Source organism: Brienomyrus brachyistius, chromosome 3, assembly GCF_023856365.1.
Source record: "Brienomyrus brachyistius isolate T26 chromosome 3, BBRACH_0.4, whole genome shotgun sequence".
Classification (NCBI taxonomy): domain Eukaryota; kingdom Metazoa; phylum Chordata; class Actinopteri; order Osteoglossiformes; family Mormyridae; genus Brienomyrus; species Brienomyrus brachyistius.
This window is the reverse complement of record NC_064535.1, coordinates 29,498,763-29,526,576: the sequence shown is the minus strand read 5'-3', so window position 1 is coordinate 29,526,576 and position 27,814 is coordinate 29,498,763. Positions and strand designations below refer to the sequence as shown.

Below are 27,814 nucleotides of genomic sequence, written 5' to 3'. Positions count from 1 at the left end.
CCAGACGGCCTCGAATCCGAACATCTAGCCAGCAGCCTCCCCTCTCCCCTCTTCCACCTGATTGGCCAGGTAGCTGAAACCGCAGAGGAGAAGTATCGTCTGCTAGAGCAGCGGGACAAGATCCTGCGACAGGGTAGGTCCCCCTAGGGTCACGTTGCTGAGCCACCCCCCCCTCCCACCCCAAAGTGAATCGCCAGCTGACACGGTCTCCTCTGGCACAGCTCGGCCCAAGAGGACCGACCTGGATCTGTCCAAGGTGTTTGTGGGTACGTGTCCTGACATGTGTCCGGAGAAGGAGCGTTACATGAGGGAGACCCGGAACCAACTGAGCTCTTTTGAGGTCATCCCCAACACGGAGAAGGTATCACCACCCCTGCCCCTCTTTCCTAATGCTTCCCCCTCCCCGCCATGAATTGACAGACCACAGGCTGCAAATCACCCTCTGCACCCCACGCAGGTGGACCACACTGCTGCCATTAAGGAGTACAGCAGGTCCTCTGCTGACCAGGAGGAGCCCCTCCCCCATGAACTGCGGCCCCTTACTGTGCTGAACATGACCATGAACTACCTGGTTACCCAGGTCATGGACCAGGGTGAGGACAACTACCGTGACTGGTATGACTTTGTGTGGAACCGCACACGAGGTATCCGGAAGGTGAGCAACATTAGTCCGTGTCTCATTATTCCTGTGCCCTGCGGGCCTCGCCCTGATCCTTTTTCTGGGCCATCTGCAGGATATCACTCAGCAGCACCTGTGCGACCCGCTTACGGTGTCCCTTATTGAAAAGTGCGCCCGCTTCCACATCCACTGCGCACACCACCTGTGCCAGGAGCCCATGATGTCCTTTGATGCTAAGATCAACAATGAAAACCTGACCAAATGCCTGCAGAGCCTCAAGGAGATGTACCAGGACCTGGCCAGCAAGAACATCTACTGCCCTCATGAGGCAGAGTTTCGGCAGTACAGCGTGCTCCTGAAGCTCAATGATGGAGACATCCTCCGGTGGGTGGCTGGCCGGCAGTCGGTGTCCCGTGTCACCGTGGCACCTCTCCAGCTGACATTTCATTCCCTCCCTACCTGCAGGGAGGTGCAGCAATTCCGGGCGGAGCTCCGAAACTCTCCGGAGGTGAAGTTTGCCGTCCAGGCCTTTGCCGCTGTCAACAGCAACAACTTCGTGAGGTTCTTCAAGCTGGTCAAGGTGGCCTCGTATCTGGCTGGTTGCATCTTGCACCGCTACTTCGACCAGGTGGGGGAGCCGTTGCTCCGCTCCCTACATCCTCATCAGCCCCAATACCTCACTTACCTGGACCGCTCTGGTGCCCCCTACAGGTGCGCCGTGAGGCTCTGCGGGCCCTGAATGTGGCCTACAGCTCCCGTGGTTCCACCACATTCCCGGTCGAAGACCTGGTCCGGATGCTCATGTTCCAGAATGCCGGCGAGGCTTCGGACCTCGCGCTGCAGTATGGGCTCGCGGTCGATGCAGGGTAAGGCTGGGCTGTGCTTCGTTGTCCCTTTTGTGTTGGGGGCAGGGTGGCTTATCTCTGATGGGGGTGCTAATCTATGATGGGTGGTATATTTTATTGAAGCTCTGCCCTCCCCCTAGCATGGTGGAGCTAAGCCGGACAGCGTACCAGGAGCCTGAGATCCAGCCACGTCCAAAGCGCTCTGTGGCCATCGCAAGGAAGCGGGAGGTGCTGGTGGGCCAAGTGGTCAACGGCGCGCCACTGCCCAACCCACCCCAACACACACCCGTCAACAGCTTTGACAGCCGCAACAAGTACCGTGGGGATGGGCAGCCAGCGGAGGCAGGCAGTGTGCCCAGGGCTGGTGCGTCTGCACTCCACCTTCCGCTAACTGTTACGCTTCGTCCACCTTCTGGCCTCTGATTGTAATTTTGTCATTTTTCCTGCCCACGCTGTAGCAGCCTCCCCTCAGAGGCCCCCCATTGAGCTGGATGCGCGGGCCCTCCAGCACCGATCCAAGATGCCGAGCGACCCAGCGGAGTCAGCTGGCCTCCCTGGTAGAGAGGAGAGTGGAGCACTTGGGGCATCTCCGTCGGAGGCACCACCAGTCGCCCCACCTACGCCTCCCCCACCGGAGCCCGTTTACACAGAGCAGGTGATAGATTGCTCATTGCTGCGTGTCAACCCAGTAGCAGTGTGTTGGTATTGCCATAGTAATGACAAATAACCCCCCCCCCCCCCCTTGCAGGACATCGCCACGGAGGTAGAGGCCATGCTGGAGGAGGTAGTGCAGGCCGAGGTGGCTGACGTGGCTGCCACCGAAGCCGAGTACATCTCTGCTGCACTCAGGTAGGAGCGTGAGCCAGATAGGGAGCAGTGGCCTCTAGAGGGTTGTCACACTCAACCAACACCAGTTTGGTGATGTGGATGGGTTGTTGCAGCATGTGCAACGGCCAGGTGGAGGCAGTGCTGAGTGAGGTGGTGGAGCAGATGCTGCGGGAGGTTTCTGCTGCCGAGATCCAGGCAGAGAGGGAGCATATCGCTGAGGAGAAGCGCAGGATGGAGGAAGCCAGGTAGGCCTCACCTGTCTGGGCTGGGGAGGAGGGGTGGGTGCATTTTGAGGGGATGTGCCATCTGATGGGCCTGTCTCTGTCAGGAGAAAGCAGGAACACGAGGAGCTCCTGGCCCGGCTCAGCAAGACACTGTGTGCCGAGATCACACAGGAGGTGCTGCGCGACTGCATCGTGGAGACTGCCTCAACAGAGATCAGGTACTGGTGAGCCAAGGGGGATCAGAGGTCATAGAGAGTGTTCAGATAACTGTATATAGGCTGAACGCATGCCCCTTCGTGCCAGGCGTGCCCAAGAAGAGCAGGCAGAATGTGTGGCTCGCAGCTCACAAGACGTGTGTGAGGTACTGCTGGAGGAGACACTGTGTGGTGAGCTCACCCTGCTGGCCCAAGACGTCCTGGAAGCAGAGCTTCTGAGTATACGCAGGTTCATCAAAAGGTAAGGGGCAGTGGTAAGGGGACCAGATATTTTGCCCACATGCTCGCCGACAACCGGGCTTCACCCTGTGCATGTGTTGCAGGTGGCGTGATGTGGTGGCCGTGCGCAGGCAGCTGAAGCGACAGATGCGTGATTTTCCTGCTGCCCCTGGCTGTGTGGACCCCCGCTTCAGGCTGCAGGCCTTGGCCCCCAGTGCCCCCCCCTCACCCTGCCTGGACAGGCTGGCCCGGGGCGTGGTCAACCTGGGGCACGCTGGGGACCTCTCTGTTTCCTGCACCAGGTACATCTCTCTCACAGCATAATAATGCTGACCTAATATTCATAATAGAGGTGCACCGATCCCACTTTTTCAGTGCCAATATAATCCTGATACCTGAACATAAGGTATTGGCTGATTATGAGTATGATCCAGTACCAAAGCTCTTTTTTTTTTTTCCAAGCTAGTAAATACAAATGGAAAAGAAGTTTTAATTAGCCCACAAGAAACATACATAAGATACTGTTCCACCTCTTTTGTGCATCTTGTATTGAGCATTTTTGAGACATTTTGCAGTTGTTTGAATATCTTCACAAGTACACCCAAGTGGCATGCGTCACTTTTCACTGTGATAGCAGCACCTCGTGTATCAAGCTATAGCGAGTGCGCAAAACAGCCCAAGCTGGCTTCCAAATCCATCGCTTTTTTTCATATTACTTGCATTGCCTTAATTGAGTGCACTATTAGTGGGATTTTCCACTGAATGTTACTTTGTTTTTACAAAGATCGCAAATCGCTGTGCTACTGGTTGTTTCAAGCATAAAATTCTTCCAGGTTTTAGACATGTTAGTTTGCTTCGCAAGCATGCAAGTTGCATTTGCTACCATCACCTGATCCTTCCACTACAAAGGACATGCACATGACGTCATAGCAGGGGAAGTCACTGCACTCACACACACTGAGTGTCAAAAAACCGAGGAAGCGTTAACGTTCAGCTTGAATGCCACAAAAAATAAAAAAGGGGGGAAAGCTGTTGTGCGATTTGATTGTACCACTCAGTATAAGAAGAAATAGACTGGCAATAACTAAATAATTATTGAACATGGATCGGTCACATGTGGCCGATGTCCGATCCGTCTGATTAGGTATCTTGAATATTGGATCGGGGCACCTCTGCTGAATTAGACAGTACTTCCCAAAATGACTTCCGTCCTGTCCGTTTATTTTGCTGGCCATTGATTTGCTGTAGTGTTAAGTGTACCGATGCTGACACTCTGCTGCCTTCTGCAGGTTGGCGAAGATGCGAAGGGAAACCGAGCATCAGATGAAGGTCCACTTGTTCTACCAGCAGCTCCTGAGGTATGGTGCTACTGTAGAGTAGCTGTTAGCCATCCATCACTCTCCATGTGCTCATCTACATCTCCATCCACTTCAGCGAATCTGTGTGGGGGCCACTGGACCTGCTCAGTCTGGTGGCAGCAAGCGTCTCGAACCCATCTGACACAATCTTCTGGAAGGCAGCCCTCTTGTTGCCAAGTGATCATGAAAGAGATGCCAGTGTTGCTAACCAGTAAGTGGGGGAACTGGGTGTCGTTCGGGGAGGGATTGGGTGTTAGTTGGGTTTAGAGGTCCTGGAGCTTACATTTGTGCCCCCCTCCCATCTCTGATGCAGGATTTTGACAGAATGGCTGGAGTCCAAATTCGGTAACTCGGAGAAGCAAGAACACAGGGAGATGGTCCCCAACGGACACATGCAAACCTTGAGCATCAGCAGCGGCCTGCGGAGCGTGGGGGAGCGCATGCACACAGTGCACGTGTGTGTGAAGGTGTGGCAGATAGGGGGGAACTTGCCGATGAATATCGACAGGCTTCATGCCCCTGTGTTGCATGTTCTGTCATTAATGTTAGTCTAGCATAGCTTAACATAGCCTAGCATAGTCTGGCACTATGTGATATTAGCAGGTCCTGTGGTAACACAGATGTTTGCGAAGGGTGCAAGTGCAGGAAGTGAGGCCATGTTTCTCACTGTGGGTCAGGTGGCCCGCGGGCCCCTCAGCGAGGAAGGCCAGTTGGCATTGGAGAAGCGGAAGGGGCTGATGGGCATGGGCGCCCTGCTGATGCTGCTGCCCTCGGCAGTCAGTCCCGGGGCTGATGAGGAAGACGGGGACATCTTCCTGTTATCCGCCCTGCTGCAACTCCGGCAGATCCAGCAGGCTAATGCCTGGCCACAGGCCCTTCCTCTGGTGGTGGTGGTCCCAGGGCAGGCTGGGCACAGGGCCAGCGATGAACGGCTAGAGGAAGGTGTGACACTAACCGTGTCTATGACAACAGGTGTCGCGTGGGATTCGCTTACTTTACTTATAGCATTTCTCTTGAGGCTATGTTTACGTATGCAGAGCTAATACAGTTGGTTTGTTCCTCCTGTCTGACCATCGGTTTCCTTTCCCTGTAAGACCTGATGCTTCAGACACTCATTGAGGAAGGTTTGATTTCAGAGTACATGTTCGTCCATATCCCCGAGACCACGAACGAACCCCAAGGATCCGAGCAGGTGAGTGTGCATGTTGTCGCTGACCTCGGTAAGATTGAACCATCCCATTGACCATCACCCCCGTCTCCCCGCAGATCCGCCATGCCGTCAGGTGGCTCGCTGCCCGCTCCACGGCACCAGCCCGGCTCGTCTCGCAGACGTTGGTGCAGGTTGTGGAGGCCGGGCTCTGCCGCGAGTTTGCTGGTAGGCTTCACCGTGATCGGAGGGACCGTGACATGGCGGGACTGCCCTTCCAGGGCCCTGCACCCGTCATCGGCCTCTACAACACTGTCCTGGCTTTCTTGGCTGGCCTTGTGTCGTCCCCGAGTCTGGCTGGCCTCTCCTGGCCCGTGGCAGAGTTCTTGGTGCCAGGGGGTGGTGACTGCCTACCACATCTGCTCTGGAACTCGGCTGAGCACCTGGAGTGGCTCCAGGGGGCAGTCCTGAGCCTGCGGCTGCCCGACTGGCCGCTGCCAGCCGTGGGGGGTATGTCCATGCCTCAGATTCGGAATTCGGACTTCTTGCTAAGTGGCTGCTTCTTAGTCTGTTTCCTTATATTTCTGCTGCTGCCACCGCTCCCCCCACCCAGCTCCTTGGAGCCAGCTGGTTGCCTCCATCTTCCAGTACGTATCTCAAATCCCATGGTCCCGCCACAGCCAGCCACTCCTTATGTCCCAGTTGGAGAACCTTTTGGAGAGGCTGCGTCAGGACTGTGTGGGCCGAGGTGGGGGGCCGGACAAGGAGCCCACTTTCTGGGAGGTGCCCTGGGACGAAATTGTCATGCTCTGTGTAGAGCACCAACTCCGGGACTGGAACCCTCCTGGGTGCCCCGTGAGTGAAGGTGAGGGGGGTGGGGTGGGTCTGACGTTTGGGGGGGCCTACTGGGGATGCCATGCAGGTGTGAACCTATCCCACCATCTTCAGATGTCATCAGTGACGACGGAGAAATCTCGGTGTATTTCCTGAGCGATGGGCTGCAGGGCTTCATACCGCCGTCCTGCTGGGTGGATGCCGTAAAGCAGACGCACAGGGACAAGCAGCAGGGGAAGGCAGGGTAAGAGCCAGCCAGCCATGTAAATCTAACACATTCCAGATAGACTGTTAACAGTGACCTGCAGATTTAATGAATATTATTTACTATTAAATGGAAGAAGAGGGAAAGCCATCAGCTTCCAGTCTTGCTCATATCCCCAAGAGTGGTGTACAATACTGGCTTCTTATCCAAAGTCTCTGCCATTGCAGGTGTCACCAGAGCATGTGGCCTCATCCTCGACTGGCCAGGCCACGTCTTCAACAGAAGCTGTTTCACAGCATGGTTGAGGACCCTGAGTCCGGATCCGGTGTTGCCCCTGTTTTGGATGCTGCCTCCAGCCCCCAGGACCTCCTGGCTCGCATTGAGGAGGAGAAAGAACAGAGCCGCAGGTCTGACAGAGAACAGACATGCTACACACGTGTACTCTCTCATGTGAGTTGTGGCATAAACATTGAGCCATTTCCTGTTTGACTTGGATCTGCAGGTTCGAGGACCAGCTGCGTACCTGGCTTGACGTCGAGTCCCTGGGCCCTTCCTCTTCCTCCTCACCACTTTTCTTGCCTTCTTCGTTACTGTCTGTACCGGAGATCGTAGTGCCCTCCCCAAAGATGGCTGCCCCACCTGCACTTGCCCTGGTATTGACCCTGTGCCTACACAGTTGCTCACATTTTATGACCCCAAGTACCCTGTGCTCATCAGTTGAGACTGTTTCTGTGCCCATTTTTGTAGCAGAAGGAGCGCAGTGTCCGCAGTGACCAGGCCAGGGGAGCTGCCAGTTTGTATATTTCCGCAGATGTGACACAGGCGCGGATATAATCTCCCAGGCCGAAGGACGCCGAAATCTACCGCGCTGTAAGAACTCTGTTTCGACTTTTGAAGGCCGTATTTTTGGGCTTTTTACACAATGAATCCGTCTGGGCTTTTCGGCAGAACACAAGGCGAGCGTTTCAGTCTCCGCGCGCCCCGACCTCGGGGCTCTTTTCCTTCGGCCAGCAGAACGCCCCTTTCGTGCAGCCGCCTGCCCTCGGCCAGGGCACCGGCCAGACCTCGCTCTTCAGTACATCGTCTGCCTTCGGCCAGACCGGATCCCTTTTCGGGCAGCCTGGCGGGACGGCGTCTGGACAGGCCCCGACCTTCGGCATGCCCGGTTCTGGGAGTCAGACCCCGTCGTTTGTACAGAGTGACACCAGGTTCGGCCCGCCGCCCTCCTTCGGGCAGCCGGCCGGGGTCGGTCAGAGCTCTGTCTTTAACCAGAACTCGGCTTTTCCCCAGACCTCTGCCTTCGGACAGACCGGCGGATTTGCTCAGCACACACCCGGCTTCGGCGGCTCTAACGCTATCTCCGCCTCCTCTGTTCCCCCCTCCTCGGGGTCTAGTCAACCACTGAGATTCGGACAGTTGTCCACAGGGTCTTCTTCGGTATTCTCCCCTGGAAGCGTTCAGGGCCGCGGATTTAGCACCTCAGAGTTCAGCTTCAAGCCGTCAGACGCAGCTGTGTTCAAACCTATTTATAGCGCCAGTCCTGAACCGGCTGTGTCCCAGGCTGTGTCCGAGTCTTTTGGTTCCAGCCCATCCAGCACCACCGCTACCAGTATGGACAGCAGTGGGCCTGCTCCTGCTGCCTCTGAGTTCCTTTCTGGAGCATTAGGTTTTAGCTTCTCACAGCCCATCGCAGTGTCCAGCAGCATCCTCCCCACCAAAGATGCACATCCCAGCACCACCCAGGAGTTCAGCTTCTCGAAACCAGCAGCACCCTCCGTTGGTGCTGGCAGTGGCCTGGGTGGGGGGACCTCCCAGGCCGCCTCTGTCTCCAGGTACTCTGCCTCTAGCCTCCATGAGCCCCGGCCACTGTTTGGTGCTGTCAGCTTTGGTCCGCTAAAACCCAAGACTGACGCTGGGGTTGTGTCTGGTGAGGTCCGTGGGGGGGGGCGGTGAGGGGGAGAATGCAGGGGAGGCAGCGGCTAAGGGTACCAAGCGGAAGGAGGAGATGGTGGAGCATTTATCAGAGGAGCCCCAAGTTGGTGCTGACTCCGCCTCCAGGCACCCTCCCAAGAGGCCCCTGGTCCGGGGCCGGGGGCCTGTCAGCAGCATCTTTCGCAGTGCCTTGACCAGCATCCTGAAGACACCGGCCCTACAGACCCGGCGAGAGCCGAAGAGGAGTGAGGAGCCACAGCCAGACTGGGGGGAGGCGGAGCACCAGGGTTCGATGGCACCGACCACCAGCCACTCACCCTCAACGCCGCCAAGGTCACAGGCCCCAACCCGGGAGGTCCTTGAGAGGGCGGAGGAGTTGGGTGAGTACTCCCAGGAAGAAGCACATTGGGTTCGAAGCCAAGTATAGTCTGAAAAACTGAACTCTGTGACACTTGCCACAGATCCCGAAACTGAGGCAGCATCAACAGTGAGACGTGCCCGCCGCCTGGACAGCACAGACAGCCTGGGGGGGATGTCACCCTCCGAAGCCATGGTGCTCCAATGCAAGAACATTCCAGCCAGTCTTAACAGCAAGGACATCCTGGGGGAACATTTCCGCCAGTTCGGACGTGTGCAGCGGATCTTCTGCAGGCCCCAGAAGAACCTGGCCATAGTGCACTTCCACGACCATGTGAGCAATGGCTTTGCACACCTTTGGGGGGGGGGCTTGGTCGCTGTACTCATTAGGCTGTGCTCTCGTCCATGATCTCCCGGGCTTTCCTCACTGACTTTTGGTATCTTTCAGGCTTCTGCTGCCAAAGCCAAGAAGAAGGGCAAACTGCTGCGCAGGCATGAGCTCACCATCTTCTGGCAGAGGAAGAAGCAGAGTGAGTGACTATTACGGTGCTCTCTATCTGTGCATCGAGCCAAGGCCAGGGCGGGGTCTTTGTGACTCGTTGCAGCCTTTCATTCCCATGTCAGCTGTTTCGATGAACTGGTTCTGTGTGTCTCTTAGGTCCAGGAGAGAAGGGCCAAAGGCCTCCAGATGACCCTGATCCTCAGAGCCAGGCAGGAGGCTTTGAGTCAGCCCCTGTCTGCAAAGCCCTCTCCAAATCCACCTCCGGCTGGTCCTCCAGCTCATCCCTATCCAGAGGGTAATCTTGTCTTTAAATCATTCTCTTACCGTAAGAGTAAATAACTCAATTTTACAATAAGATGGCCGGGTCTTTATTAAATTAAGTTAGGGAAGAAAATCACCTTTTTGAAACCCAATGCAAGTTCTTTAAAAAAAAAATAAAAAATCTGGATCACTCTGGTTTTTTATTATGTATACATTTTGTTAGTTTTTTTTCCAAGCAGCTTGAGTTATGTTAGGTCATCTGGTAATGAAACTCTTTACCTCAGGCTCGGATTCGTGACATTAAAGTCAAACTGAGTTCTTTGGCTGCTATGCCCCCTACTGGCCAGGTGTTCAAAGGAGCCCAGGTTTTGCCAGCTTTTAGAAGCTCTTCAGCCTTTGGTCTGTCCCTCTCAGGTCACCAGCCAAGAAACCCCTGGCGACAAAGGCCCTGCAGTTTGAGAGTGAGCCGCAGATGGAGCCCAGCCCAGACGGCCTCGAATCCGAACATCTAGCCAGCAGCCTCCCCTCTCCCCTCTTCCACCTGATTGGCCAGGTAGCTGAAACCGCAGAGGAGAAGTATCGTCTGCTAGAGCAGCGGGACAAGATCCTGCGACAGGGTAGGTCCCCCTAGGGTCACGTTGCTGAGCCACCCCCCCCTCCCACCCCAAAGTGAATCGCCAGCTGACACGGTCTCCTCTGGCACAGCTCGGCCCAAGAGGACCGACCTGGATCTGTCCAAGGTGTTTGTGGGTACGTGTCCTGACATGTGTCCGGAGAAGGAGCGTTACATGAGGGAGACCCGGAACCAACTGAGCTCTTTTGAGGTCATCCCCAACACGGAGAAGGTATCACCACCCCTGCCCCTCTTTCCTAATGCTTCCCCCTCCCCGCCATGAATTGACAGACCACAGGCTGCAAATCACCCTCTGCACCCCACGCAGGTGGACCACACTGCTGCCATTAAGGAGTACAGCAGGTCCTCTGCTGACCAGGAGGAGCCCCTCCCCCATGAACTGCGGCCCCTTACTGTGCTGAACATGACCATGAACTACCTGGTTACCCAGGTCATGGACCAGGGTGAGGACAACTACCGTGACTGGTATGACTTTGTGTGGAACCGCACACGAGGTATCCGGAAGGTGAGCAACATTAGTCCGTGTCTCATTATTCCTGTGCCCTGCGGGCCTCGCCCTGATCCTTTTTCTGGGCCATCTGCAGGATATCACTCAGCAGCACCTGTGCGACCCGCTTACGGTGTCCCTTATTGAAAAGTGCGCCCGCTTCCACATCCACTGCGCACACCACCTGTGCCAGGAGCCCATGATGTCCTTTGATGCTAAGATCAACAATGAAAACCTGACCAAATGCCTGCAGAGCCTCAAGGAGATGTACCAGGACCTGGCCAGCAAGAACATCTACTGCCCTCATGAGGCAGAGTTTCGGCAGTACAGCGTGCTCCTGAAGCTCAATGATGGAGACATCCTCCGGTGGGTGGCTGGCCGGCAGTCGGTGTCCCGTGTCACCGTGGCACCTCTCCAGCTGACATTTCATTCCCTCCCTACCTGCAGGGAGGTGCAGCAATTCCGGGCGGAGCTCCGAAACTCTCCGGAGGTGAAGTTTGCCGTCCAGGCCTTTGCCGCTGTCAACAGCAACAACTTCGTGAGGTTCTTCAAGCTGGTCAAGGTGGCCTCGTATCTGGCTGGTTGCATCTTGCACCGCTACTTCGACCAGGTGGGGGAGCCGTTGCTCCGCTCCCTACATCCTCATCAGCCCCAATACCTCACTTACCTGGACCGCTCTGGTGCCCCCTACAGGTGCGCCGTGAGGCTCTGCGGGCCCTGAATGTGGCCTACAGCTCCCGTGGTTCCACCACATTCCCGGTCGAAGACCTGGTCCGGATGCTCATGTTCCAGAATGCCGGCGAGGCTTCGGACCTCGCGCTGCAGTATGGGCTCGCGGTCGATGCAGGGTAAGGCTGGGCTGTGCTTCGTTGTCCCTTTTGTGTTGGGGGCAGGGTGGCTTATCTCTGATGGGGGTGCTAATCTATGATGGGTGGTATATTTTATTGAAGCTCTGCCCTCCCCCTAGCATGGTGGAGCTAAGCCGGACAGCGTACCAGGAGCCTGAGATCCAGCCACGTCCAAAGCGCTCTGTGGCCATCGCAAGGAAGCGGGAGGTGCTGGTGGGCCAAGTGGTCAACGGCGCGCCACTGCCCAACCCACCCCAACACACACCCGTCAACAGCTTTGACAGCCGCAACAAGTACCGTGGGGATGGGCAGCCAGCGGAGGCAGGCAGTGTGCCCAGGGCTGGTGCGTCTGCACTCCACCTTCCGCTAACTGTTACGCTTCGTCCACCTTCTGGCCTCTGATTGTAATTTTGTCATTTTTCCTGCCCACGCTGTAGCAGCCTCCCCTCAGAGGCCCCCCATTGAGCTGGATGCGCGGGCCCTCCAGCACCGATCCAAGATGCCGAGCGACCCAGCGGAGTCAGCTGGCCTCCCTGGTAGAGAGGAGAGTGGAGCACTTGGGGCATCTCCGTCGGAGGCACCACCAGTCGCCCCACCTACGCCTCCCCCACCGGAGCCCGTTTACACAGAGCAGGTGATAGATTGCTCATTGCTGCGTGTCAACCCAGTAGCAGTGTGTTGGTATTGCCATAGTAATGACAAATAACCCCCCCCCCCTTGCAGGACATCGCCACGGAGGTAGAGGCCATGCTGGAGGAGGTAGTGCAGGCCGAGGTGGCTGACGTGGCTGCCACCGAAGCCGCGTACATCTCTGCTGCACTCAGGTAGGAGCGTGAGCCAGATAGGGAGCAGTGGCCTCTAGAGGGTTGTCACACTCAACCAACACCAGTTTGGTGATGTGGATGGGTTGTTGCAGCATGTGCAACGGCCAGGTGGAGGCAGTGCTGAGTGAGGTGGTGGAGCAGATGCTGCGGGAGGTTTCTGCTGCCGAGATCCAGGCAGAGAGGGAGCATATCGCTGAGGAGAAGCGCAGGATGGAGGAAGCCAGGTAGGCCTCACCTGTCTGGGCTGGGGAGGAGGGGTGGGTGCATTTTGAGGGGATGTGCCATCTGATGGGCCTGTCTCTGTCAGGAGAAAGCAGGAACACGAGGAGCTCCTGGCCCGGCTCAGCAAGACACTGTGTGCCGAGATCACACAGGAGGTGCTGCGCGACTGCATCGTGGAGACTGCCTCAACAGAGATCAGGTACTGGTGAGCCAAGGGGGATCAGAGGTCATAGAGAGTGTTCAGATAACTGTATATAGGCTGAACGCATGCCCCTTCGTGCCAGGCGTGCCCAAGAAGAGCAGGCAGAATGTGTGGCTCGCAGCTCACAAGACGTGTGTGAGGTACTGCTGGAGGAGACACTGTGTGGTGAGCTCACCCTGCTGGCCCAAGACGTCCTGGAAGCAGAGCTTCTGAGTATACGCAGGTTCATCAAAAGGTAAGGGGCAGTGGTAAGGGGACCAGATATTTTGCCCACATGCTCGCCGACAACCGGGCTTCACCCTGTGCATGTGTTGCAGGTGGCGTGATGTGGTGGCCGTGCGCAGGCAGCTGAAGCGACAGATGCGTGATTTTCCTGCTGCCCCTGGCTGTGTGGACCCCCGCTTCAGGCTGCAGGCCTTGGCCCCCAGTGCCCCCCCCTCACCCTGCCTGGACAGGCTGGCCCGGGGCGTGGTCAACCTGGGGCACGCTGGGGACCTCTCTGTTTCCTGCACCAGGTACATCTCTCTCACAGCATAATAATGCTGACCTAATATTCATAATAGAGGTGCACCGATCCCACTTTTTCAGTGCCAATATAATCCTGATACCTGAACATAAGGTATTGGCTGATTATGAGTATGATCCAGTACCAAAGCTCTTTTTTTTTTTTCCAAGCTAGTAAATACAAATGGAAAAGAAGTTTTAATTAGCCCACAAGAAACATACATAAGATACTGTTCCACCTCTTTTGTGCATCTTGTATTGAGCATTTTTGAGACATTTTGCAGTTGTTTGAATATCTTCACAAGTACACCCAAGTGGCATGCGTCACTTTTCACTGTGATAGCAGCACCTCGTGTATCAAGCTATAGCGAGTGCGCAAAACAGCCCAAGCTGGCTTCCAAATCCATCGCTTTTTTTCATATTACTTGCATTGCCTTAATTGAGTGCACTATTAGTGGGATTTTCCACTGAATGTTACTTTGTTTTTACAAAGATCGCAAATCGCTGTGCTACTGGTTGTTTCAAGCATAAAATTCTTCCAGGTTTTAGACATGTTAGTTTGCTTCGCAAGCATGCAAGTTGCATTTGCTACCATCACCTGATCCTTCCACTACAAAGGACATGCACATGACGTCATAGCAGGGGAAGTCACTGCACTCACACACACTGAGTGTCAAAAAACCGAGGAAGCGTTAACGTTCAGCTTGAATGCCACAAAAAATAAAAAAGGGGGGAAAGCTGTTGTGCGATTTGATTGTACCACTCAGTATAAGAAGAAATAGACTGGCAATAACTAAATAATTATTGAACATGGATCGGTCACATGTGGCCGATGTCCGATCCGTCTGATTAGGTATCTTGAATATTGGATCGGGGCACCTCTGCTGAATTAGACAGTACTTCCCAAAATGACTTCCGTCCTGTCCGTTTATTTTGCTGGCCATTGATTTGCTGTAGTGTTAAGTGTACCGATGCTGACACTCTGCTGCCTTCTGCAGGTTGGCGAAGATGCGAAGGGAAACCGAGCATCAGATGAAGGTCCACTTGTTCTACCAGCAGCTCCTGAGGTATGGTGCTACTGTAGAGTAGCTGTTAGCCATCCATCACTCTCCATGTGCTCATCTACATCTCCATCCACTTCAGCGAATCTGTGTGGGGGCCACTGGACCTGCTCAGTCTGGTGGCAGCAAGCGTCTCGAACCCATCTGACACAATCTTCTGGAAGGCAGCCCTCTTGTTGCCAAGTGATCATGAAAGAGATGCCAGTGTTGCTAACCAGTAAGTGGGGGAACTGGGTGTCGTTCGGGGAGGGATTGGGTGTTAGTTGGGTTTAGAGGTCCTGGAGCTTACATTTGTGCCCCCCTCCCATCTCTGATGCAGGATTTTGACAGAATGGCTGGAGTCCAAATTCGGTAACTCGGAGAAGCAAGAACACAGGGAGATGGTCCCCAACGGACACATGCAAACCTTGAGCATCAGCAGCGGCCTGCGGAGCGTGGGGGAGCGCATGCACACAGTGCACGTGTGTGTGAAGGTGTGGCAGATAGGGGGGAACTTGCCGATGAATATCGACAGGCTTCATGCCCCTGTGTTGCATGTTCTGTCATTAATGTTAGTCTAGCATAGCTTAACATAGCCTAGCATAGTCTGGCACTATGTGATATTAGCAGGTCCTGTGGTAACACAGATGTTTGCGAAGGGTGCAAGTGCAGGAAGTGAGGCCATGTTTCTCACTGTGGGTCAGGTGGCCCGCGGGCCCCTCAGCGAGGAAGGCCAGTTGGCATTGGAGAAGCGGAAGGGGCTGATGGGCATGGGCGCCCTGCTGATGCTGCTGCCCTCGGCAGTCAGTCCCGGGGCTGATGAGGAAGACGGGGACATCTTCCTGTTATCCGCCCTGCTGCAACTCCGGCAGATCCAGCAGGCTAATGCCTGGCCACAGGCCCTTCCTCTGGTGGTGGTGGTCCCAGGGCAGGCTGGGCACAGGGCCAGCGATGAACGGCTAGAGGAAGGTGTGACACTAACCGTGTCTATGACAACAGGTGTCGCGTGGGATTCGCTTACTTTACTTATAGCATTTCTCTTGAGGCTATGTTTACGTATGCAGAGCTAATACAGTTGGTTTGTTCCTCCTGTCTGACCATCGGTTTCCTTTCCCTGTAAGACCTGATGCTTCAGACACTCATTGAGGAAGGTTTGATTTCAGAGTACATGTTCGTCCATATCCCCGAGACCACGAACGAACCCCAAGGATCCGAGCAGGTGAGTGTGCATGTTGTCGCTGACCTCGGTAAGATTGAACCATCCCATTGACCATCACCCCCGTCTCCCCGCAGATCCGCCATGCCGTCAGGTGGCTCGCTGCCCGCTCCACGGCACCAGCCCGGCTCGTCTCGCAGACGTTGGTGCAGGTTGTGGAGGCCGGGCTCTGCCGCGAGTTTGCTGGTAGGCTTCACCGTGATCGGAGGGACCGTGACATGGCGGGACTGCCCTCCCAGGGCCCTGCACCCGTCATCGGCCTCTACAACACTGTCCTGGCTTTCTTGGCTGGCCTTGTGTCGTCCCCGAGTCTGGCTGGCCTCTCCTGGCCCGTGGCAGAGTTCTCTGTGCCAGGGGGTGGTGACTGCCTACCACATCTGCTCTGGAACTCGGCTGAGCACCTGGAGTGGCTCCAGGGGGCAGTCCTGAGCCTGCGGCTGCCCGACTGGCCGCTGCCAGCCGTGGGGGGTATGTCCATGCCTCAGATTCGGAATTCGGACTTCTTGCTAAGTGGCTGCTTCTTAGTCTGTTTCCTTATATTTCTGCTACTGCCACCGCTCCCCCCACCCAGCTCCTTGGAGCCAGCTGGTTGCCTCCATCTTCCAGTACGTATCTCAAATCCCATGGTCCCGCCACAGCCAGCCACTCCTTATGTCCCAGTTGGAGAACCTTTTGGAGAGGCTGCGTCAGGACTGTGTGGGCCGAGGTGGGGGGCCGGACAAGGAGCCCACTTTCTGGGAGGTGCCCTGGGACGAAATTGTCATGCTCTGTGTAGAGCACCAACTCCGGGACTGGAACCCTCCTGGGTGCCCCGTGAGTGAAGGTGAGGGGGGTGGGGTGGGTCTGACGTTTGGGGGGGCCTACTGGGGATGCCATGCAGGTGTGAACCTATCCCACCATCTTCAGATGTCATCAGTGACGACGGAGAAATCTCGGTGTATTTCCTGAGCGATGGGCTGCAGGGCTTCATACCGCCGTCCTGCTGGGTGGATGCCGTAAAGCAGACGCACAGGGACAAGCAGCAGGGGAAGGCAGGGTAAGAGCCAGCCAGCCATGTAAATCTAACACATTCCAGATAGACTGTTAACAGTGACCTGCAGATTTAATGAATATTATTTACTATTAAATGGAAGAAGAGGGAAAGCCATCAGCTTCCAGTCTTGCTCATATCCCCAAGAGTGGTGTACAATACTGGCTTCTTATCCAAAGTCTCTGCCATTGCAGGTGTCACCAGAGCATGTGGCCTCATCCTCGACTGGCCAGGCCACGTCTTCAACAGAAGCTGTTTCACAGCATGGTTGAGGACCCTGAGTCCGGATCCGGTGTTGCCCCTGTTTTGGATGCTGCCTCCAGCCCCCAGGACCTCCTGGCTCGCATTGAGGAGGAGAAAGAACAGAGCCGCAGGTCTGACAGAGAACAGACATGCTACACACGTGTACTCTCTCATGTGAGTTGTGGCATAAACATTGAGCCATTTCCTGTTTGACTTGGATCTGCAGGTTCGAGGACCAGCTGCGTACCTGGCTTGACGTCGAGTCCCTGGGCCCTTCCTCTTCCTCCTCACCACTTTTCTTGCCTTCTTCGTTACTGTCTGTACCGGAGATCGTAGTGCCCTCCCCAAAGATGGCTGCCCCACCTGCACTTGCCCTGGTATTGACCCTGTGCCTACACAGTTGCTCACATTTTATGACCCCAAGTACCCTGTGCTCATCAGTTGAGACTGTTTCTGTGCCCATTTTTGTAGCAGAAGGAGCGCAGTGTCCGCAGTGACCAGGCCAGGGGAGCTGCCAGTTTGTATATTTCCGCAGATGTGACACAGGCGCGGATATAATCTCCCAGGCCGAAGGACGCCGAAATCTACCGCGCTGTAAGAACTCTGTTTCGACTTTTGAAGGCCGTATTTTTGGGCTTTTTACACAATGAATCCGTCTGGGCTTTTCGGCAGAACACAAGGCGGAGCGTTTCAGTCTCCGCGCGCCCCGACCTCGGGGCTCTTTTCCTTCGGCCAGCAGAACGCCCCTTTCGTGCAGCCGCCTGCCCTCGGCCAGGGCACCGGCCAGACCTCGCTCTTCAGTACATCGTCTGCCTTCGGCCAGACCGGATCCCTTTTCGGGCAGCCTGGCGGGACGGCGTCTGGACAGGCCCCGACCTTCGGCATGCCCGGTTCTGGGAGTCAGACCCCGTCGTTTGTACAGAGCGACACCAGGTTCGGCCCGCCGCCCTCCTTCGGGCAGCCGGCCGGGGTCGGTCAGAGCTCTGTCTTTAACCAGAACTCGGCTTTTCCCCAGACCTCTGCCTTCGGACAGACCGGCGGATTTGCTCAGCACACACCCGGCTTCGGCGGCTCTAACGCTATCTCCGCCTCCTCTGTTCCCCCCTCCTCGGGGTCTAGTCAACCACTGAGATTCGGACAGTTGTCCACAGGGTCTTCTTCGGTATTCTCCCCTGGAAGCGTTCAGGGCCGCGGATTTAGCACCTCAGAGTTCAGCTTCAAGCCGTCAGACGCAGCTGTGTTCAAACCTATTTATAGCGCCAGTCCTGAACCGGCTGTGTCCCAGGCTGTGTCCGAGTCTTTTGGTTCCAGCCCATCCAGCACCACCGCTACCAGTATGGACAGCAGTGGGCCTGCTCCTGCTGCCTCTGAGTTCCTTTCTGGAGCATTAGGTTTTAGCTTCTCACAGCCCATCGCAGTGTCCAGCAGCATCCTCCCCACCAAAGATGCACATCCCAGCACCACCCAGGAGTTCAGCTTCTCGAAACCAGCAGCACCCTCCGTTGGTGCTGGCAGTGGCCTGGGTGGGGGGACCTCCCAGGCCGCCTCTGTCTCCAGGTACTCTGCCTCTAGCCTCCATGAGCCCCGGCCACTGTTTGGTGCTGTCAGCTTTGGTCCGCTAAAACCCAAGACTGACGCTGGGGTTGTGTCTGGTGAGGTCCGTGGGGGGGGGCGGTGAGGGGGAGAATGCAGGGGAGGCAGCGGCTAAGGGTACCAAGCGGAAGGAGGAGATGGTGGAGCATTTATCAGAGGAGCCCCAAGTTGGTGCTGACTCCGCCTCCAGGCACCCTCCCAAGAGGCCCCTGGTCCGGGGCCGGGGGCCTGTCAGCAGCATCTTTCGCAGTGCCTTGACCAGCATCCTGAAGACACCGGCCCTACAGACCCGGCGAGAGCCGAAGAGGAGTGAGGAGCCACAGCCAGACTGGGGGGAGGCGGAGCACCAGGGTTCGATGGCACCGACCACCAGCCACTCACCCTCAACGCCGCCAAGGTCACAGGCCCCAACCCGGGAGGTCCTTGAGAGGGCGGAGGAGTTGGGTGAGTACTCCCAGGAAGAAGCACATTGGGTTCGAAGCCAAGTATAGTCTGAAAAACTGAACTCTGTGACACTTGCCACAGATCCCGAAACTGAGGCAGCATCAACAGTGAGACGTGCCCGCCGCCTGGACAGCACAGACAGCCTGGGGGGGATGTCACCCTCCGAAGCCATGGTGCTCCAATGCAAGAACATTCCAGCCAGTCTTAACAGCAAGGACATCCTGGGGGAACATTTCCGCCAGTTCGGACGTGTGCAGCGGATCTTCTGCAGGCCCCAGAAGAACCTGGCCATAGTGCACTTCCACGACCATGTGAGCAATGGCTTTGCACACCTTTGGGGGGGGGGCTTGGTCGCTGTACTCATTAGGCTGTGCTCTCGTCCATGATCTCCCGGGCTTTCCTCACTGACTTTTGGTATCTTTCAGGCTTCTGCTGCCAAAGCCAAGAAGAAGGGCAAACTGCTGCGCAGGCATGAGCTCACCATCTTCTGGCAGAGGAAGAAGCAGAGTGAGTGACTATTACGGTGCTCTCTATCTGTGCATCGAGCCAAGGCCAGGGCGGGGTCTTTGTGACTCGTTGCAGCCTTTCATTCCCATGTCAGCTGTTTCGATGAACTGGTTCTGTGTGTCTCTTAGGTCCAGGAGAGAAGGGCCAAAGGCCTCCAGATGACCCTGATCCTCAGAGCCAGGCAGGAGGCTTTGAGTCAGCCCCTGTCTGCAAAGCCCTCTCCAAATCCACCTCCGGCTGGTCCTCCAGCTCATCCCTATCCAGAGGGTAATCTTGTCTTTAAATCATTCTCTTACCGTAAGAGTAAATAACTCAATTTTACAATAAGATGGCCGGGTCTTTATTAAATTAAGTTAGGGAAGAAAATCACCTTTTTGAAACCCAATGCAAGTTCTTTAAAAAAAAAAAAAAAAATCTGGATCACTCTGGTTTTTTATTATGTATACATTTTGTTAGTTTTTTTTCCAAGCAGCTTGAGTTATGTTAGGTCATCTGGTAATGAAACTCTTTACCTCAGGCTCGGATTCGTGACATTAAAGTCAAACTGAGTTCTTTGGCTGCTATGCCCCCTACTGGCCAGGTGTTCAAAGGAGCCCAGGTTTTGCCAGCTTTTAGAAGCTCTTCAGCCTTTGGTCTGTCCCTCTCAGGTCACCAGCCAAGAAACCCCTGGCGACAAAGGCCCTGCAGTTTGAGAGTGAGCCGCAGATGGAGCCCAGCCCAGACGGCCTCGAATCCGAACATCTAGCCAGCAGCCTCCCCTCTCCCCTCTTCCACCTGATTGGCCAGGTAGCTGAAACCGCAGAGGAGAAGTATCGTCTGCTAGAGCAGCGGGACAAGATCCTGCGACAGGGTAGGTCCCCCTAGGGTCACGTTGCTGAGCCACCCCCCCCTCCCACCCCAAAGTGAATCGCCAGCTGACACGGTCTCCTCTGGCACAGCTCGGCCCAAGAGGACCGACCTGGATCTGTCCAAGGTGTTTGTGGGTACGTGTCCTGACATGTGTCCGGAGAAGGAGCGTTACATGAGGGAGACCCGGAACCAACTGAGCTCTTTTGAGGTCATCCCCAACACGGAGAAGGTATCACCACCCCTGCCCTTCTTTCCTAATGCTTCCCCCTCCCCGCCATGAATTGACAGACCACAGGCTGCAAATCACCCTCTGCACCCCACGCAGGTGGACCACACTGCTGCCATTAAGGAGTACAGCAGGTCCTCTGCTGACCAGGAGGAGCCCCTCCCCCATGAACTGCGGCCCCTTACTGTGCTGAACATGACCATGAACTACCTGGTTACCCAGGTCATGGACCAGGGTGAGGACAACTACCGTGACTGGTATGACTTTGTGTGGAACCGCACACGAGGTATCCGGAAGGTGAGCAACATTAGTCCGTGTCTCATTATTCCTGTGCCCTGCGGGCCTCGCCCTGATCCTTTTTCTGGGCCATCTGCAGGATATCACTCAGCAGCACCTGTGCGACCCGCTTACGGTGTCCCTTATTGAAAAGTGCGCCCGCTTCCACATCCACTGCGCACACCACCTGTGCCAGGAGCCCATGATGTCCTTTGATGCTAAGATCAACAATGAAAACCTGACCAAATGCCTGCAGAGCCTCAAGGAGATGTACCAGGACCTGGCCAGCAAGAACATCTACTGCCCTCATGAGGCAGAGTTTCGGCAGTACAGCGTGCTCCTGAAGCTCAATGATGGAGACATCCTCCGGTGGGTGGCTGGCCGGCAGTCGGTGTCCCGTGTCACCGTGGCACCTCTCCAGCTGACATTTCATTCCCTCCCTACCTGCAGGGAGGTGCAGCAATTCCGGGCGGAGCTCCGAAACTCTCCGGAGGTGAAGTTTGCCGTCCAGGCCTTTGCCGCTGTCAACAGCAACAACTTCGTGAGGTTCTTCAAGCTGGTCAAGGTGGCCTCGTATCTGGCTGGTTGCATCTTGCACCGCTACTTCGACCAGGTGGGGGAGCCGTTGCTCCGCTCCCTACATCCTCATCAGCCCCAATACCTCACTTACCTGGACCGCTCTGGTGCCCCCTACAGGTGCGCCGTGAGGCTCTGCGGGCCCTGAATGTGGCCTACAGCTCCCGTGGTTCCACCACATTCCCGGTCGAAGACCTGGTCCGGATGCTCATGTTCCAGAATGCCGGCGAGGCTTCGGACCTCGCGCTGCAGTATGGGCTCGCGGTCGATGCAGGGTAAGGCTGGGCTGTGCTTCGTTGTCCCTTTTGTGTTGGGGGCAGGGTGGCTTATCTCTGATGGGGGTGCTAATCTATGATGGGTGGTATATTTTATTGAAGCTCTGCCCTCCCCCTAGCATGGTGGAGCTAAGCCGGACAGCGTACCAGGAGCCTGAGATCCAGCCACGTCCAAAGCGCTCTGTGGCCATCGCAAGGAAGCGGGAGGTGCTGGTGGGCCAAGTGGTCAACGGCGCGCCACTGCCCAACCCACCCCAACACACACCCGTCAACAGCTTTGACAGCCGCAACAAGTACCGTGGGGATGGGCAGCCAGCGGAGGCAGGCAGTGTGCCCAGGGCTGGTGCGTCTGCACTCCACCTTCCGCTAACTGTTACGCTTCGTCCACCTTCTGGCCTCTGATTGTAATTTTGTCATTTTTCCTGCCCACGCTGTAGCAGCCTCCCCTCAGAGGCCCCCCATTGAGCTGGATGCGCGGGCCCTCCAGCACCGATCCAAGATGCCGAGCGACCCAGCGGAGTCAGCTGGCCTCCCTGGTAGAGAGGAGAGTGGAGCACTTGGGGCATCTCCGTCGGAGGCACCACCAGTCGCCCCACCTACGCCTCCCCCACCGGAGCCCGTTTACACAGAGCAGGTGATAGATTGCTCATTGCTGCGTGTCAACCCAGTAGCAGTGTGTTGGTATTGCCATAGTAATGACAAATAACCCCCCCCCCCTTGCAGGACATCGCCACGGAGGTAGAGGCCATGCTGGAGGAGGTAGTGCAGGCCGAGGTGGCTGACGTGGCTGCCACCGAAGCCGCGTACATCTCTGCTGCACTCAGGTAGGAGCGTGAGCCAGATAGGGAGCAGTGGCCTCTAGAGGGTTGTCACACTCAACCAACACCAGTTTGGTGATGTGGATGGGTTGTTGCAGCATGTGCAACGGCCAGGTGGAGGCAGTGCTGAGTGAGGTGGTGGAGCAGATGCTGCGGGAGGTTTCTGCTGCCGAGATCCAGGCAGAGAGGGAGCATATCGCTGAGGAGAAGCGCAGGATGGAGGAAGCCAGGTAGGCCTCACCTGTCTGGGCTGGGGAGGAGGGGTGGGTGCATTTTGAGGGGATGTGCCATCTGATGGGCCTGTCTCTGTCAGGAGAAAGCAGGAACACGAGGAGCTCCTGGCCCGGCTCAGCAAGACACTGTGTGCCGAGATCACACAGGAGGTGCTGCGCGACTGCATCGTGGAGACTGCCTCAACAGAGATCAGGTACTGGTGAGCCAAGGGGGATCAGAGGTCATAGAGAGTGTTCAGATAACTGTATATAGGCTGAACGCATGCCCCTTCGTGCCAGGCGTGCCCAAGAAGAGCAGGCAGAATGTGTGGCTCGCAGCTCACAAGACGTGTGTGAGGTACTGCTGGAGGAGACACTGTGTGGTGAGCTCACCCTGCTGGCCCAAGACGTCCTGGAAGCAGAGCTTCTGAGTATACGCAGGTTCATCAAAAGGTAAGGGGCAGTGGTAAGGGGACCAGATATTTTGCCCACATGCTCGCCGACAACCGGGCTTCACCCTGTGCATGTGTTGCAGGTGGCGTGATGTGGTGGCCGTGCGCAGGCAGCTGAAGCGACAGATGCGTGATTTTCCTGCTGCCCCTGGCTGTGTGGACCCCCGCTTCAGGCTGCAGGCCTTGGCCCCCAGTGCCCCCCCCTCACCCTGCCTGGACAGGCTGGCCCGGGGCGTGGTCAACCTGGGGCACGCTGGGGACCTCTCTGTTTCCTGCACCAGGTACATCTCTCTCACAGCATAATAATGCTGACCTAATATTCATAATAGAGGTGCACCGATCCCACTTTTTCAGTGCCAATATAATCCTGATACCTGAACATAAGGTATTGGCTGATTATGAGTATGATCCAGTACCAAAGCTCTTTTTTTTTTTTCCAAGCTAGTAAATACAAATGGAAAAGAAGTTTTAATTAGCCCACAAGAAACATACATAAGATACTGTTCCACCTCTTTTGTGCATCTTGTATTGAGCATTTTTGAGACATTTTGCAGTTGTTTGAATATCTTCACAAGTACACCCAAGTGGCATGCGTCACTTTTCACTGTGATAGCAGCACCTCGTGTATCAAGCTATAGCGAGTGCGCAAAACAGCCCAAGCTGGCTTCCAAATCCATCGCTTTTTTTCATATTACTTGCATTGCCTTAATTGAGTGCACTATTAGTGGGATTTTCCACTGAATGTTACTTTGTTTTTACAAAGATCGCAAATCGCTGTGCTACTGGTTGTTTCAAGCATAAAATTCTTCCAGGTTTTAGACATGTTAGTTTGCTTCGCAAGCATGCAAGTTGCATTTGCTACCATCACCTGATCCTTCCACTACAAAGGACATGCACATGACGTCATAGCAGGGGAAGTCACTGCACTCACACACACTGAGTGTCAAAAAACCGAGGAAGCGTTAACGTTCAGCTTGAATGCCACAAAAAATAAAAAAGGGGGGAAAGCTGTTGTGCGATTTGATTGTACCACTCAGTATAAGAAGAAATAGACTGGCAATAACTAAATAATTATTGAACATGGATCGGTCACATGTGGCCGATGTCCGATCCGTCTGATTAGGTATCTTGAATATTGGATCGGGGCACCTCTGCTGAATTAGACAGTACTTCCCAAAATGACTTCCGTCCTGTCCGTTTATTTTGCTGGCCATTGATTTGCTGTAGTGTTAAGTGTACCGATGCTGACACTCTGCTGCCTTCTGCAGGTTGGCGAAGATGCGAAGGGAAACCGAGCATCAGATGAAGGTCCACTTGTTCTACCAGCAGCTCCTGAGGTATGGTGCTACTGTAGAGTAGCTGTTAGCCATCCATCACTCTCCATGTGCTCATCTACATCTCCATCCACTTCAGCGAATCTGTGTGGGGGCCACTGGACCTGCTCAGTCTGGTGGCAGCAAGCGTCTCGAACCCATCTGACACAATCTTCTGGAAGGCAGCCCTCTTGTTGCCAAGTGATCATGAAAGAGATGCCAGTGTTGCTAACCAGTAAGTGGGGGAACTGGGTGTCGTTCGGGGAGGGATTGGGTGTTAGTTGGGTTTAGAGGTCCTGGAGCTTACATTTGTGCCCCCCTCCCATCTCTGATGCAGGATTTTGACAGAATGGCTGGAGTCCAAATTCGGTAACTCGGAGAAGCAAGAACACAGGGAGATGGTCCCCAACGGACACATGCAAACCTTGAGCATCAGCAGCGGCCTGCGGAGCGTGGGGGAGCGCATGCACACAGTGCACGTGTGTGTGAAGGTGTGGCAGATAGGGGGGAACTTGCCGATGAATATCGACAGGCTTCATGCCCCTGTGTTGCATGTTCTGTCATTAATGTTAGTCTAGCATAGCTTAACATAGCCTAGCATAGTCTGGCACTATGTGATATTAGCAGGTCCTGTGGTAACACAGATGTTTGCGAAGGGTGCAAGTGCAGGAAGTGAGGCCATGTTTCTCACTGTGGGTCAGGTGGCCCGCGGGCCCCTCAGCGAGGAAGGCCAGTTGGCATTGGAGAAGCGGAAGGGGCTGATGGGCATGGGCGCCCTGCTGATGCTGCTGCCCTCGGCAGTCAGTCCCGGGGCTGATGAGGAAGACGGGGACATCTTCCTGTTATCCGCCCTGCTGCAACTCCGGCAGATCCAGCAGGCTAATGCCTGGCCACAGGCCCTTCCTCTGGTGGTGGTGGTCCCAGGGCAGGCTGGGCACAGGGCCAGCGATGAACGGCTAGAGGAAGGTGTGACACTAACCGTGTCTATGACAACAGGTGTCGCGTGGGATTCGCTTACTTTACTTATAGCATTTCTCTTGAGGCTATGTTTACGTATGCAGAGCTAATACAGTTGGTTTGTTCCTCCTGTCTGACCATCGGTTTCCTTTCCCTGTAAGACCTGATGCTTCAGACACTCATTGAGGAAGGTTTGATTTCAGAGTACATGTTCGTCCATATCCCCGAGACCACGAACGAACCCCAAGGATCCGAGCAGGTGAGTGTGCATGTTGTCGCTGACCTCGGTAAGATTGAACCATCCCATTGACCATCACCCCCGTCTCCCCGCAGATCCGCCATGCCGTCAGGTGGCTCGCTGCCCGCTCCACGGCACCAGCCCGGCTCGTCTCGCAGACGTTGGTGCAGGTTGTGGAGGCCGGGCTCTGCCGCGAGTTTGCTGGTAGGCTTCACCGTGATCGGAGGGACCGTGACATGGCGGGACTGCCCTTCCAGGGCCCTGCACCCGTCATCGGCCTCTACAACACTGTCCTGGCTTTCTTGGCTGGCCTTGTGTCGTCCCCGAGTCTGGCTGGCCTCTCCTGGCCCGTGGCAGAGTTCTTGGTGCCAGGGGGTGGTGACTGCCTACCACATCTGCTCTGGAACTCGGCTGAGCACCTGGAGTGGCTCCAGGGGGCAGTCCTGAGCCTGCGGCTGCCCGACTGGCCGCTGCCAGCCGTGGGGGGTATGTCCATGCCTCAGATTCGGAATTCGGACTTCTTGCTAAGTGGCTGCTTCTTAGTCTGTTTCCTTATATTTCTGCTGCTGCCACCGCTCCCCCCACCCAGCTCCTTGGAGCCAGCTGGTTGCCTCCATCTTCCAGTACGTATCTCAAATCCCATGGTCCCGCCACAGCCAGCCACTCCTTATGTCCCAGTTGGAGAACCTTTTGGAGAGGCTGCGTCAGGACTGTGTGGGCCGAGGTGGGGGGCCGGACAAGGAGCCCACTTTCTGGGAGGTGCCCTGGGACGAAATTGTCATGCTCTGTGTAGAGCACCAACTCCGGGACTGGAACCCTCCTGGGTGCCCCGTGAGTGAAGGTGAGGGGGGTGGGGTGGGTCTGACGTTTGGGGGGGCCTACTGGGGATGCCATGCAGGTGTGAACCTATCCCACCATCTTCAGATGTCATCAGTGACGACGGAGAAATCTCGGTGTATTTCCTGAGCGATGGGCTGCAGGGCTTCATACCGCCGTCCTGCTGGGTGGATGCCGTAAAGCAGACGCACAGGGACAAGCAGCAGGGGAAGGCAGGGTAAGAGCCAGCCAGCCATGTAAATCTAACACATTCCAGATAGACTGTTAACAGTGACCTGCAGATTTAATGAATATTATTTACTATTAAATGGAAGAAGAGGGAAAGCCATCAGCTTCCAGTCTTGCTCATATCCCCAAGAGTGGTGTACAATACTGGCTTCTTATCCAAAGTCTCTGCCATTGCAGGTGTCACCAGAGCATGTGGCCTCATCCTCGACTGGCCAGGCCACGTCTTCAACAGAAGCTGTTTCACAGCATGGTTGAGGACCCTGAGTCCGGATCCGGTGTTGCCCCTGTTTTGGATGCTGCCTCCAGCCCCCAGGACCTCCTGGCTCGCATTGAGGAGGAGAAAGAACAGAGCCGCAGGTCTGACAGAGAACAGACATGCTACACACGTGTACTCTCTCATGTGAGTTGTGGCATAAACATTGAGCCATTTCCTGTTTGACTTGGATCTGCAGGTTCGAGGACCAGCTGCGTACCTGGCTTGACGTCGAGTCCCTGGGCCCTTCCTCTTCCTCCTCACCACTTTTCTTGCCTTCTTTGTTACTGTCTGTACCGGAGATCGTAGTGCCCTCCCCAAAGATGGCTGCCCCACCTGCACTTGCCCTGGTATTGACCCTGTGCTACACAGTTGCTCACATTTTAAGACCCCAAGTACCCTGTGCTCATCAGTTGAGACTGTTTCTGTGCCCATTTTTGTAGCAGAAGGAGCGCAGTGTCCGCAGTGACCAGGCCAGGGGAGCTGCCAGTTCTATGGCGAGGCGTCTACAGGAGCTGGAGCAGCTGATCTCTGCAAGCCGGGAGGAGGAGCTCGCATGTGAGCTGAAGCTAAGCTGCCTTCTGGACATTGTTGATGACTGAGTGTCATGTGACCCACCTGATGTCTGCCGTTGACTGCCACAAGTTGTCTCTCTTATGCCTGATTTCTGCAGTATATTTAGTTGTGTGGTACTTGTGCATATATTGCTTTGAAGAGTATGATGTACAGTAATTTACACAACATTGGGAGTGTTGTAACTGGGGGAAAAACATGTCATAGGAAATGGACAGTTTTTTAGGGTTTTTTTTTTTGTGCAAATTTTAAATATTAAAATGTTATTGTATTTAGAAACCCATGGCTATTTCTTTGTTTTTTTTCCATCATGAAACTTTGTTTATTGTACTTTTAAATTGAATCACAATTTGCTGCAGAATCTTTAAAACCTGTGACGTTATTTGCCCAT

The 27,814-nt window shown here is 55.4% G+C and overlaps 2 protein-coding genes across 4 annotated transcripts in view; one reads left to right on the top strand and one right to left on the bottom strand.

Moving 5' to 3' along the window:
- Window positions 1-27,814, bottom strand: part of LOC125738537 (uncharacterized) — a 99,992-nt gene that overhangs the window by 27,525 nt on the left and 44,653 nt on the right. The gene's annotated exons all lie outside the window — the stretch shown is intronic.
- On the top strand, window positions 8,585-26,488 carry LOC125738663 (germinal-center associated nuclear protein-like; the record flags this gene model as incomplete). Its single annotated transcript, XM_049007851.1, has 23 exons — window positions 8,585-8,806; window positions 18,915-19,144; window positions 19,259-19,340; window positions 19,469-19,587; window positions 20,157-20,190; window positions 20,279-20,418; window positions 20,515-20,712; window positions 20,792-21,060; window positions 21,142-21,304; window positions 21,388-21,534; window positions 21,678-21,885; window positions 21,980-22,176; window positions 22,266-22,366; window positions 22,459-22,590; window positions 22,674-22,787; window positions 22,873-23,025; window positions 23,108-23,305; window positions 24,293-24,361; window positions 24,438-24,528; window positions 25,467-25,553; window positions 25,628-26,018; window positions 26,122-26,373; window positions 26,457-26,488. Coding segments are annotated over exons 1-23 (3,495 nt in total), but the record flags the coding sequence as incomplete, so codon positions are not given.